The 13,788-nt window shown below is 40.6% G+C and overlaps 1 protein-coding gene across 1 annotated transcript in view; it reads right to left on the reverse strand.

The window, feature by feature from the left end:
• Positions 1-5,803: 5,803 nt before the first annotated feature.
• The window catches only part of LOC124277992 (transmembrane protein 184B-like), a 43,524-nt gene continuing 35,539 nt past the window's right edge, over positions 5,804-13,788 (reverse strand). Inside the window, exons 4-8 of the mRNA XM_046713719.1 lie at positions 12,005-12,095; positions 11,623-11,698; positions 7,876-7,967; positions 7,334-7,503; positions 5,804-6,956 (exon numbers count right to left, since the gene is read on the reverse strand). Coding sequence (XP_046569675.1) covers positions 6,442-6,956; positions 7,334-7,503; positions 7,876-7,967; positions 11,623-11,698; positions 12,005-12,095 — 944 coding nt within the window. The 3' untranslated portion in view covers positions 5,804-6,441. The remainder of the gene's footprint in view (positions 6,957-7,333; positions 7,504-7,875; positions 7,968-11,622; positions 11,699-12,004; positions 12,096-13,788) is intronic.

Genomic DNA, 13,788 nt, shown 5'->3' on the forward strand with positions numbered 1-13,788 from the left:
AATAACCCTATGGGAACTTCATAAAGGCACTGAACTGATGAATTCCTGCTGCTAACTTATCAGCTGCCATATAAAGGTTATTACAATGTACTTATTATGATAAAGTATATATAACATTAATACAATGCTTAAGACTAATAGACTTAAGCTTGTTAATATGCTAGTATAAACTCCTTAGAGTTTGTTAGCTAAATTACTTTAAATTATAAACATAGTACTAAGCTTAAGATATGATTAAACTTAAGCTAATTATATAATAGCAAAACTCTTTTAGAGTTTGTTAGTTAATGTACTTATATGATATAGACATAGTGCTGAGCTTAAGATATGAATAAGCTTTAGCTACCTATATAATAGCAAAACTCTGTAGAGTTTGTTAGCTAATATATTTTTACAATATGAGTATAGTACTGTGCTTAAGATATAATTAACTTAAGCTACATATATAATAGCCAAAACTCTGTAGAGTTTATTAGCTTATAGATTTATAATGTAACCATAGTACTAAGCTTAAGATAAGATTAGACTTAAGCTAAATGTATATAGCAAAAACTCCTTAGAGTTTATTAACTAATATACTTTTATGTTATAACCATAGTACTGAGCTTAAGATATAATTAAACTTAAGCTATATATATAATAGCAAAACTCCGTAGAGTTTTGTTAGCTAATACATTTCATAATGTAACCATACTGCTTAAGATATGATGAAACTTAAGCTAATTGTATAATAGCAAAAAACCCTTTAGAGTTTGTTAGCTAAAATACTTATATGATATAAACCTAGTATTGAGTTTATGAAGGAAACCTAAAGCTACATATATAATAGCAAACACTCCGTAGAGTTTGTTAGCTAATATACTTATATGATATAAACATAGTATTGAGCTTTGAAGGAAACCTTAAGCTACATATATAATAGCAAAAACTCCGTAGAGTTTGTTAGCTAATATACTTATATGATATAAACATAGTATTGAGCTTAAGATTTGAAGGAAAACTTAAGCTACATATATAATAGCAAAAAAACTCTGTAGAGTTTGTTAGCTAATACAAGTTATAATGTAACCATAAAGCTTAAATTATGATGAAACTTAAGCCAAATATATAATAGCAAAAAACTCTTTTAGAGTTTTGATAGCTAATATACCTATATGATATAAACATAGTATTGCGCTTAAGATATGAATAAGCTTAAGTTACATATATAATAGCAAAAAACTCCGTAGAGTTTGTTAGCTAATACATGTTATAATGTAACCATATTGCTTAAGATATGATGAGACTTAAGCCAATTAGCAAAAACTCTTTAGAGTTTGTTAGCTAATATACTGATATGATATAAACCCCAAACTCTGTAGAGTTTGTTAGCTTATATATTTTTACAATCTGAGTATAGTACTATGCTGAAGATATAATTAAGTTAAGGTAAATATATAATAACCAACTCTGTAGAGTTGTTAACTTATATATTGTATGATGTAATAATCATAGTACTGTGATGATAAAAAGAACTTAAGCAAATTATATATAGCATGTAGCTATTTAGTACTGTTATAAGATAAGTAAAAATCTGTAAGATTGACTTATCTTCTCCGAGGAACTGTCAACTGTTGTGCGAGGACCATGGGATCGAATTGGTGGATACCTGAGACGTCCTCGGTGATGATATCTCTCAGATAATGGTTGGCAACCACCATATCGGATCTCCAGAAAATAAAGCCTCCATTATTTCAAATAATATTGTGTAGATCAATTGTAGAAGTTAGCGCTCTAATATCATGAGTATTAAAAGCTCATGGAGGGTCGGATTGGGTCCATCCGTCTTGTATGCACGTAGTATGACAGTTCTGATCCAAACGGAGATATAGTACGTGAGATTTCATTTTGCGTAAGTTGATGATAGAGGAAATAATCTGTTGTATTATTCCCTTCTGTTTGGTTCGGTGGAGATAAATTTACAGTGTTCTTGCTGGCCATCGTGATAGAATCATCGTATCATGGAGTCCAAGTATGTCATCCAGGCGTGTTCATAAACCTCACTTGTGAGGTGTTGGAGCACTATATTCAGATCCCCAAGTTGGAGGGTGAAACTTCCGTTTTAATTCTCCAATCAGAAAGTTTAAGTAGGTTTACTAACCATCTAGTTGTGTTAGTAGCTTGATTATGAAATTCAGCTGTAGTCTGAGACGCTGTGGATTTAGATCCACTTGTATCCCGTCGTCTAGGTTATTCGCTGCGAAGTCCTTGACGATGTAGGTGCATAACCAGGTGTGTCTGTCCTCGTTGAACTTTATGTAAAATTGCCTGACTGCCGTGCCCTCGTCCTAACTTGACAGGGGAGGCCTCTAACCTGAAGAAAGCAGCCCAATCATGAAGGTTCAGATTAACTGGACTGTAAGGAGGCTTGCTCGTTCACTGATATATAGTTGTCACTTGTAACGTAAGTCTTGAACTGTGAACTAAGATCGACCTCTGCGTAGGTCGTTGTCCAACGCGGTCCAATCAGAACAAGGCATTTTGATTCTGTAGAATACCCGCGCTGTGATGTCACCGGTGTAGCAGGAAAAAACCTTGTATAAAATCTTGCCGTCGTTGATATTAGCATAATCGTCGGTCTTCACCGTAGCTTCCCGAAGTTACCCGAGTGACCACGTGTTTCGAGGGTTAAGGTAAACGCGCGAAACCTCCGGCGCGAAATACCTCGCTCTGTAATATTAATGCTGGGTAGGTTATTTTCCTGGCTGTCGTGAATGTAATTTCAGTTTTGAATATAATTCCGACTTCCTTATATAAAGGTACAATAAACTTGCAAGTTGTCAGCTTGTAGACTGTATACATGAATGTATCGTCATAATTGTAGAATTAAAGCTGAACCTGTACATATTTCTTCTCAGAAACTTTGACGATTATGAGTTATACTCGCTGTAACAAGGCTGCTGTTCAATTTCGATATTGAATTGTCTGCAGATCTGCGTAATGGTCACGCATGTAGATAATCGTATCGTAGTCCGGGATTGCATATTCTAGCAATCTATACGGAAAAGTTGATTTCTGTGAAGATCTCTGCAACGTCGTTGATTAATTAATATAGCGACGTTCTGTGTTGTAAATAGCCTGTGCAATTGTCTTCGCGTAGGCTTATAGACGGCATATGGCATACAGTTGATAGACAACTTATGCGATGTCTTGAACGGACTGACGAGTAGCTATATATGACGAGTGGCTAATATATGGAGACCTTGGAGGAGAATTCCTCGGTGGACGCCGGAGACTTCGCGAAGCTCTCGAAGTATCCATTCTAGATTTCCTGTGTGAGGTAGACTTGGAGCCACTTAGCCTTCGCGACCTTCGCGAAGGTATCGAGTCAGAGCCCGATCAGTATATATATAATATATGAGCGCTTGCTTCGCAAACGACCTCTGTGTTCAACAGGAGTGAGTGAGTGTTTTGTTTTACGCCGCACTCAGCAATATGTGGGGTCGGTGAAGCGCTACTCCTCCGTGACGTCCCTTGTAACTGGTGAGGCTCTAGCTCCTTCGCGGAGGTGGCCTGGGACTTCCTTAGCGAAGTGTCTAGAATCCGATCAATATATGAGCGTTAGCTTCATACAGGGTGTGGTTCTTGCTGGTTCTGCATAAGTAGAGCCGAGTAGATCATCCTATCATCTTCAGAAGTCGTGTCACGAAATCTGGTGATAAGAATCTCATTGATCGTTCTAGATCTATTAATGCCAAGAACATACGCCTTTGGCGTTTGAACTGTTATGGCTTTATGGTAGGCTGTGTCCACATACTGTGGCACCGCAGCAATCGAGTCGATCGGAGGTAAGGTGATGGCGTCTGCCTCGTCTTCCTTTATCAGGTATGTCTGCGCCGAGTTGCCACTCTTGGAAGGTGAAGAGAGATCTAGGTTGTTTACCATCCAATATCGTATCTCAGCGTCTGAGAAAATGATGTCTCCATCATTTTCTATCCCAGCATCGCTTATGAGATGTTGATGCTCTTCTGATGGTGGACTGTGTATTTCTATCTCTATGTCGGGTGACGCTCGGGGAGAGCTGACTGTAGACTTGTGTGCAGACTTGTGTGGTGACCTGTGAGACGATCGACGTGGTGATGTACGAGAAGATCGGCGCGGTTAACGGCGCGGAGATCGTGTTGGTGATCTGCGTCTATGGGTTGACCTTCTCGGAGACCTGTGAGGAGAATGTTGATAGCTTCGCGAAGCTCTTGTGTAGTCAGGTGTCCTTCGCGAAGGCCTTCGCGAAGCTTCCTCTGCGTCCGGTCCTGGGGAACGGCGATTTGACCTTCGCGAAGGCTTCCGTGAGGTCTGATGGTCTGAGTCCGCATCTAAGGATGAAGCCGAGGAAGGTGATGATCTATCCCGCCTTCGCGAAGGCTGTACATCTGGGTCCTTCGTGGAGGTGGTCTGCGACTTCCTTCGCGAAGGTGGCTTCGTCGTGGCTGTTACGCTGATGGGGGTGCCTCTGGGGTGTCGTCTGCGTTGGAACCTTCGCGAAGGCTCAGGCCTTGGGCTGGCTGCTTCCCAGTCTGTAGTGGCCCTCCATCATGATCATGATTTGCCGCAACAGTTCATCTGGGATGGTCTGCGACGAATTAGTCGGTGCCCTCTCTGCGATGTTAGCGGCGGGGCCCTCAGGGAAGTCGTCTGACGTCAGTGTAGAGACCTCAGGCTGCATGGCGATCTCTGCTGATGTCACTGTAGCTGTCTCCGGTCGCTTCTTGTGGCGTGCGTCGCCGGGGATGATGATCGGCTGATCATCGTAGAGGCCCAGTTCAGCGGCTGGAACAATCTCGGTTGAGAAAGTCCTAATAGACTTCGTTGATTTCCCCTCAGAGGTCGACGCTGCCCTGGGGGTGCGAAGTCTGCGTTGCCTGTTGTCGACATCGGTCATTCTTTTGATGTACATCAGGTATGATGATCGGCTGATCATCATACAGGCCCAAATCTGCGACGGGAACAATCTCGGCTGAGAAAGTTCAAGTAGACTTCGTTGATTTCCCCTCAGAGGTCGCGTTGAGATGCAGTAGAAACCCTCTAGTCTTCGCTGCGCGACGATGGGATGTCTGGGGAAGCAGGACGCTTCTTAGAGGCGGCGGACTCACGTCCCACGCCTCTCCACCACTCTAGCGGAACACCAGACGGGAGGGGGTCGACCAACAGCAGTAGACTGGCGAGGGGTTCAGGTGTATCAGTCATGGCTAGACTCTGCATACGCGACCTATCTGCTGCGCGTCTCAAACGCAAAGTAATTATTTATTAAAGGTAGAATTGATAAATTAGTATCGCAACTGCAACGTGAATCACATGAAACATGGCGCAGTACAGCTAGGGCATATTAAATGCGGATCAGCAGCAGAATAAAAAACGTAATGTGCAACAGTACAGAATTTTTATCAACGTAATCCACTGAAACAGCACGGCGTCCCGTGCATAAACAGTAGAAACACGACTAAATATCAATATATAATTGTTGAAAGATACTAGCTAAACCTCTATAGATCTCTATACGAGGTAACTAACTAAATATAATCAAAGGATATAGTGTGTCGGGAGACACAGGCGCTCTCACGTCCAGCTCACTGGGCGAAGAAGGAGAGAGTGAGGCACATGGGTAGAGGTGGCGCCCTCGTTCCCACGCTTGTGGAAGGGAGGTAACTCGTGGTGTACTAATTAGTGATTTTACATTGAAGGGAACTTCAATTAGGGAGATACAAGTGTTCCACTATGTTCGCAAGAGGAAGGAGACAAGCAAAAGAGCATGAGTCAGGATAAGGAAAAATAATAACACATACGGATGTCACTTCCATGACAGACTCAGCTAGTTGGATTCAAAGTCCAGCTTATGAAGCGTACAGGGTGAGATATATATGATAATCCATTCATATATGAATTCGAATGTTCAATATTGTTACACAATGAACCAAGATTTCTGTTCCCAATAAAACGTAGATCTTTTATACTTTGTATTTAGGGTTGGCTGAATTTTTTTTCATATAGAAATTTGTAATCTCTGTTAACACTCCACTTGTTGTGACACCTACGCTGGAAATGAGTTACTACTCTGAAGCTATGTCACGGTAAACTTTCTATATTACAATGCTTGGATATATTCACTTCTTTGCAAAAATAAATTTGGGTTACTTGTTATTAGCTGTGACAAGCTCTGTGGCTGATTAAGACAGCAAGTAAATGTTCTGTTAGTTTGCTCTGCTGTCATGACGTACACTTATTTGAGACATACAAGCATATATGGTGTAAAGAATGTCCGACAGAGCATGCTTGGTACACACATTGTTTAGTCACATGCTCAGAGTAAGTTGTGGGAGAGTCTCACGTAACAACCAAGAGATACCCAGAAACAGCCAGCCTACAATGGTCCATTATCAGTCAGCTGCCATTGAGACGATCAATTCTTCACTGGAACTCGTCGTCAGAACTCAGAAGGGTTGTCTTTTCATTAAATCGGTTCTTGTTGGGCGTGGCTGTGGTTTGCTGCCCAGGTTGGGGAGGGGCGGCATTTCCGTTCTGTTGGGGTCGTCCACGCTGGTAAGGGTCATGTGGCCAGGCGCCCGATTCGTTGAACTCATCCTCCTTGGGTGGCTTCATGCCGTGTTGGGTGTACTGCTGGTACTGGGGGTGGAAGTTGTGGATGGCGTCCTGCATGATGTCCCGGGGGTTCATGGTTTCCTTCAGGCTGGAGGAGATGCTCTGGAGGGACACCGTGCGGCCGTGGGTGGCTGCAGGGGCAGAGCTGTAGATGCTGTGTGGGAAGGCGGAGCGCAGGGCGATGGCAGCCATGAACATCTCCGCACAGATGAGGAAGTTTTGCCATCCGGCAGACACCGTACCCACTCCCACTTTCAGCTGGTTGCCTTCAGCAAAGATTGGACTGATCACTTCCGTCTTCTCAAGGATAGCCAGGACAACACCTGTAGGTACATTGAATGGCAGCGTCAACATACGTGCAAATATATTGAATAAATCGGAGACTGAATGTAGTCATGCACAGCTCTCAACAATACTTGAGCTACACTCTTTAAACAATAGCAGACAAACTACTAATCAATAGAGATCCAGGAAGTGAGTAAATACTGTTTGCTATGCTGTACTGCATGCCGCTCTATACAAAATAGAGTCCAGGACAGACAGACTGACTCCATGATCTTCAACTAAATGCTGTTACATGAGACCTGAGCAATGGTGATTGCAATCATAACTTTCTGAGGCCCAATGGATGAGAAAATACAAAGGACTAACAGTTCATGGGTTTCCAATCAGCTGCAAGAATGTATTCGCATTGTCTTACCCTGCCAGAAGGACAAGAAGATGACAGACTTGATGATGCAGAACTTGAGGATTGGCTCGTATGGGCTGAGAAGCTCCTTGGTTGCATTGTAGAACAGGATGAGGCCGTACAGCGCCAGGGACACAGAGATGTTGTAGATGATGGTGATGTACAGGTACCCACCACCATGTCTGCAAAACAGAATAGCTTATCTACACAGGATCGTGGCATTTCCTTAGCAAACACACACATTTCACATAAGTTAATGGGATCTGTGGATTTATTTCAGGGCCATGGTCAAAGGTCTGGAAACTGTACGGAAAGAAATGAATTTCATGATGATTTCCGATTACTTTCAATATCAACTGTAATATACATAATGTTTCTACAAAGCCTATGCTTTGGTCTATCTTACAAAGCACAAGATGACAAAAGTAATGTCCCTTTCCCTAGGCTCAGATCCATCTGCAAAGAACAACTATTGGAATTGCATACATCAAGCACTAAATTTCACTGATAATTTACAAAAATCTTTATCTGCAGAGTATGGAAGATTAACTCACGAGAAGTTTCCGTCCTTGTACAGACTGAAGGCCTGCAGGATTAGAGTCAGGACGGCCATCACTGGTTTGATGATGCAGAACTGGAGAGTGGCCTGTCAATACAAAACATTGTACCAACTTTACGGATGTGCTTGGTACGATAACATGAGTGAACATATCCACAGTAATAAGTCTATCATCATCTGCTAGCCTCAAATCACAGTAAACTATGGTGATAACAAACTCACAGATACAACAAACTGATGCCTTTTTCCCTCGGCCCCTTGCTGTATGTTAAAATTAAAATGAATATTATGCATGATTATTTACTGTAGTTAGCTACTTGATCTGTTTTCATGTCAATTGTACATGCCAGTTTAGATCACAAAATGAAAAGTAGAAACTATACTACGTGCAAGCCACAGAGGGCATCGACTTGGTTCAGGTGAGGTGAGGTGAAATTGGGTTTGACGTTGTGCTTGAGAATATTTCGCTCATATGATGACATGCATGCGTGTGTATGTGTATGTGCGGCTGCTTGTACTAGCCCAGACTGAAGCTGGTTTTATAGTGCTAGCCCACTGAGATACCATGCCGCAGTGAAGCATGAATACCCCACTCAGACACATTATACTGACTCCGAACCGACCAGTCCTTGTTGTACCCATTAATGCCGAGCGCCAGGCAGGGACCAACAAGTACCATATTTTAACGTCTTTTGGTATGATGCGGTCGAGGATCGAACCCGCGACCTTCCGCTCTCCGGGCGGACGCTCTAACCACTACACCACGGAGGCGGTCTCGACTTGGTTCAGATATACACAAGGACAAAATTAACACATGATTTTTAACTCCTATATAACCATATATATTTCTATCATAATGATGTTTGTTTGAATGATTAGTTTGACCTTTTGGGCGCACCATGCACTGACTTTAGATATGCATATGTTACAACCAAAAGGGAGTATCACATGCAATAGGTTTACCTGTCATTAAGCAAATATTAAGTTTTAGTAAACTGGTCTTACAGCTTGATAACTAGGAACAAATCAATTTAATTTGTTTTTGCCAAGCAAGTATGGAGCAGAGATGTCATGTTATTGGTATGTGGAATGCTAGCATGTCATAGAGGGTTATTCCAAGAGATATCATCAGACAAAAAGCAGCAATGACATTAACGACTATCAGCGATCAGTTCGACCACGAATGACAGCTCTGAGAGAGGATACAGTTCTTCTCAGAATCCTAAAACTTCATCCATTCATGTCAAGAGATGTCTTAAAAACAGAGTTGCTTCCAAATCTTTGTTTGTCTGAAATTGCCTAAAATCGGTCTGGTATAGACTCTAGAGCCAGATGTCCTATCAGACGTCCGTTGTTATCCCCATAGAACAAAGCAGCCTAACTAGCTTGGTGTCAAACTCATCATTGGAATGTGAAGCTATGGGGAAGGGTTTACTAGTCGGATGAATGATTTCTTTTGTTCATGACAGATGGCCAATTTTGCTTAGTCAGTTTAAAATAAGATAAATTGAAGTTTGGATAAGTTCCTTGCAATGGTGTGGCAAACTTTTTTTTCTTGTGTATACAACATACAGATTCCAAACAGTTACTGTAAACGTATTATATATCGCACAGGTTTTATTTTCGCGCTTTTCACGCAAAATATTTTACCGTGAAAATTTATACACAGCGAATAAACCTTTCATTCATTCACTCAAGCTTGAAGACAGAAATCTACGGGAATCTTAAAATGACGACTGATAGTAGCATAAAGAATCACACTTAACTGTCGCTGTAATGGATTTCCCAAATCATGTCCCGACATGTTCTATTTTGACCAATCATACTGACAGATGGTTTGATACAAAACGGATTACCATAAAACGACTAGGAAAGAAATAATACAGCAGTATTTTATTTATTCATTAAGATTTTATTTATATTTATTCCTGCATATCATGAAATGAAATCAGAAAGTCTGGAAGTCCAGGTGTCTTAGGGGTAGGTGCTTTCTTTAACCACCAGGGTTCGATCTTTACGCTCGCCCGCAAGCCCGAGACGAGTAAAAATTTAGTCGGGCGTATGGAAACAAACTTGCACTAGTCCTTCAGACTACTAGTTTTTTCAGTGATTATTCATCAAATACTGCAATTGAGATCATCCATTTTCAACTCTCCCCACCAGACTAGTGAATCCAATGTTGCAGAACTCCAAGATAACATCTACATCGTGTCAATTTATTCAAAACATCTTAGTGGTCCCTTGCTATACCTCTCGTGTTAGGTTGGAAAGAGCGTGCAAAACTGACAATTTTAGATATCCATGTTCACACCTTCTGTTCCTTACAACTGGCCTCGATAGAGCATAACTATCTGATAAATCAATGCCTCGCACCAAATCCCCCCCTCCCCCAACAGTTGGCCTCTTATTACATGCAGCAGGTCCACATCAAAGTTGTCAAAGAGCTAAGTAACGATGTTTCAAGGAAATCATTAAACAAATTGAATAAACTAAAAAATAAAAACAACAACAGTATTCATAAAAGTTGTCAAACGTATGTTATAAGTTACTATTTCCACCTTTTATGCGCGATCGTGCAGTGCAAGTAAAAATGAAATTCTAAAAGAAAACGTTAAGGGACTATTATGTCACGTTACAAACATTTGTTTCCTTCATCATGATTTGTCATTATAAATGTGTAAGCTTGCATTTTCATTTAAATTTAACTGATATAAAATGTAGTTTTATTATTTGAATAATATGATAAAAAAATACTTTCATATTTATAAACAGTAGGATTAGACCTTTCAAATGGTGTATGACATGTAGTAGCAATAGAGAATCTCACCCAAGTGTCTTCTGATACCAATTATATCAACACGAGTTGATAAAGTTACAAATATCCGAGGCTTGCCGAGGATATTTAACTTTTATCAATGAGTGTTGATATATTTGATATCAGAAGACACGAGGGTGAGATTCTATTTATCATCCAAAATCACCCTTCATTAGTTTTCAATGAAAAATGTACATCTCTGAACACAGTACTGCCATTAGGCTTGCAGTGAAGCGATGTCATAGCATTGTGAACTCATCAAGTTCATGACATCATAGCATTGTCAGGGCATTGTACAAAATCTACTGTCAAAGCGATATCTCCTAGGAGATATCGTTTGATCTCACACAAACAATATCTCCTGTGGAACACAGTTTGGGATGATAAATAATGTTTTACAATCTGATATTTTCCTTGATAAACATAGGCCTCATCTCTGACCTCAGAGTCTCTGGGAACTCATAGCAGTAAAAAACTGGTGTTGAAAGAGTTATGAGTAACTTAAATCTCTTATTACATACAACAATAAAGCAATGAAAGTTAATTTCATTATCAATGGAGAACTTGTTTTGTTTGTGGGCTAGTGATAGTTGAAGGTTACTAGCCCAAAGGGTTAGTGGCACTTAACCCTGAACCACATTTGCAATGCCATTGTCAGATCATCAGAATTCGGAACATAAGACTGATGTGTTTTTCATCTCTTTATATAGTATCCTAGTACCATCATGATATCTCAGCTGGCATTTCCGGCAAGTACTGATTGTCGAATAATTGACATGTAGTCTAAACTGTCAATTCCGCAAGATTTGCACCAAGTGCAAAAGTATGTTTACGGTACATCAAACAGCTTCCACTTTCAATGACAATGACAACTGCCAATGATAAGACATGATAACTATGTCACTATGATTGTCTTTCCATGCTCACCTGCTTGCAGAACCTGAGGAAACCGATTGTGTACTGCCGGCCAGCCAGACAACAGGTACACCACAGCCAGCTGGACCTGTGGAGGGGAGGCAACTCTTACAGTACAAACACACCACGCACACTCTGGATCTCGCTCAGGGCATTTTAAAATTCTCTTCATAACATGAAATAATGACTTCTTTGAGTGTAATTTTTAGAAGTTGGAGAGTCAGATAAGGACAAACTTTATGGATGAACAATTTCGTTGTTTATCCACAAAGTTGTCCTTGTAGGAAATGATGAGCAAAGCTTTAAAATCTCTTACATAAATTCATTTAGGTGTTCAAAATCGATCGAAACGTGTTGGAATGAATTAGATGATCCCAAAACATGTCAAGCTTACCTGATGGGCTTTCCTCTAATTTCTGACATAATGGCCCCTTCACCTCCCAGGTACTCATAGCATAGACTCAGGAAGCTGTATATCACAAATGCTGCAATGACAGTAAACAGTTGTTACACACCGAAACATGCATACTTTGTCATAATCAAATACTGTACCTTAAATTTTGTTGGAAATCTCACACTGTTTGCAAGCTTTCCTACTTGAATAGGGGCAGTGGGGTAGCCTAATGGTTAAAGCGTCTGATTGTCATGCTGAAGACCCGGGTTCAATTCCCCACATGGGTACACTGTGTGAAGCCCATTTCTGGTGTCCCCCATGGTGATATTGCTGGAATATTGCTAAAACCAAACTCACTCACTCTCTCAATCCTATTTGAATAGTTGCAACTACCTAGACCTTTGTAGAAGTTGGGAACAAAATTTCTTTGCAATGATGACTAAATTTTTTTGACATTGTGGCCTACCAAATTTGAATGAGTAGTGGAGACATCTAACTAGTGACTTGGACATGACAGCATTACATATGTACTGACAGGGGTGGGGTAGCCTGAGTTAGATTCTCCACATGGGTACAGAGCCGTGATATTGCTGGAATATTGCTAAAAGCAACGTAAACCCATATTCACTTGATTACTGACATGTACATCTACTTTTGCTTTTAATGTATCAGGTAACATAGACATATTCAAATAAACTTGTCACAAGGTTCTGAAGCTCGTATCCAACATCCTAAATACTTGTCAAGTTTCTCACCCTTGAATACATACAGTCTCTAAATAGCTGGTACAGTGGTGATGCTTTGTTATTAAAGGTATCTCATGAAATGACACTGTATAACCCACACAGGTCAAATCAGTCTGTCTCACTGTCCCTGAACCACATTATTTTCCCTTATACCCAGCCCTCCCTGCAATGCTAAAGCCCTAAATGAAGCAAGTCTAGATCCCGATTCACAAGGGCTCCTTTTCCATTTATTTGTTACTATCAATATTATATATATTCAGGGACTAAGCGTTAGTCTAAGGTCAAATCAGCCCAGCTGTGAATGAACCTTGTGGGATCCCAACCACTGCTGAACATTGAAGCAATGTGTAGAAACAACCATCACAAGGTCAGGACACATGTTCCACATCTGGTCAAGCATGAAACAATGCCATTTGAACCACCTGGTCTTCAGTGGACAGAGAACTGTTGCTTGAAACAGGGCTTCATACCTTGGTCAAGATGACACTAACTTGTATTTGTCCACAGAGTGAGTGAGTTTAGTTTTATGCCACTCTCAACAATATTCCAGCTATATGGTGACAGTCTGTAAATAATCGAGTTTTGACCAGACAATCCAGTGATCAACAGCATGAGCATCGATCTACGTAATTGGGATATGATGACATGTGTCAACCAAGTCAGTTAGCCTTATCACCTGATACTGTTAGATAACTCTTACAACACGCATGGGTCACTGAAGATCAATTCTAACCCGGATGTTCACAGGTCTATAACCACAGAAGATAAAAATACTAATACAAGCTGATATTGATCATGATTGACGTACAACACTATTGCTCGAGTTGATCATCGTTGAAAAAGACATATTCAATGCATTTCGTCCAAATGACCTGATTTCTCAAGACAAGATAGCATTTCTCATTTAAAAATAAGTAACAGAACCTCTCTTTTTATACAGTAGTATTTTGTTAGGAAATTAACATAGAGATTGGCAGACATTTGGGAAAGTAACATGTAATCTCTCCTTGGGGAATTTCATGAGAAAGAGATAGAACT

This window comes from Haliotis rubra, unplaced genomic scaffold (genome assembly GCF_003918875.1).
Source record: "Haliotis rubra isolate DU_JTF1 unplaced genomic scaffold, ASM391887v1 Scf23, whole genome shotgun sequence".
Taxonomy (NCBI): domain Eukaryota; kingdom Metazoa; phylum Mollusca; class Gastropoda; order Lepetellida; family Haliotidae; genus Haliotis; species Haliotis rubra.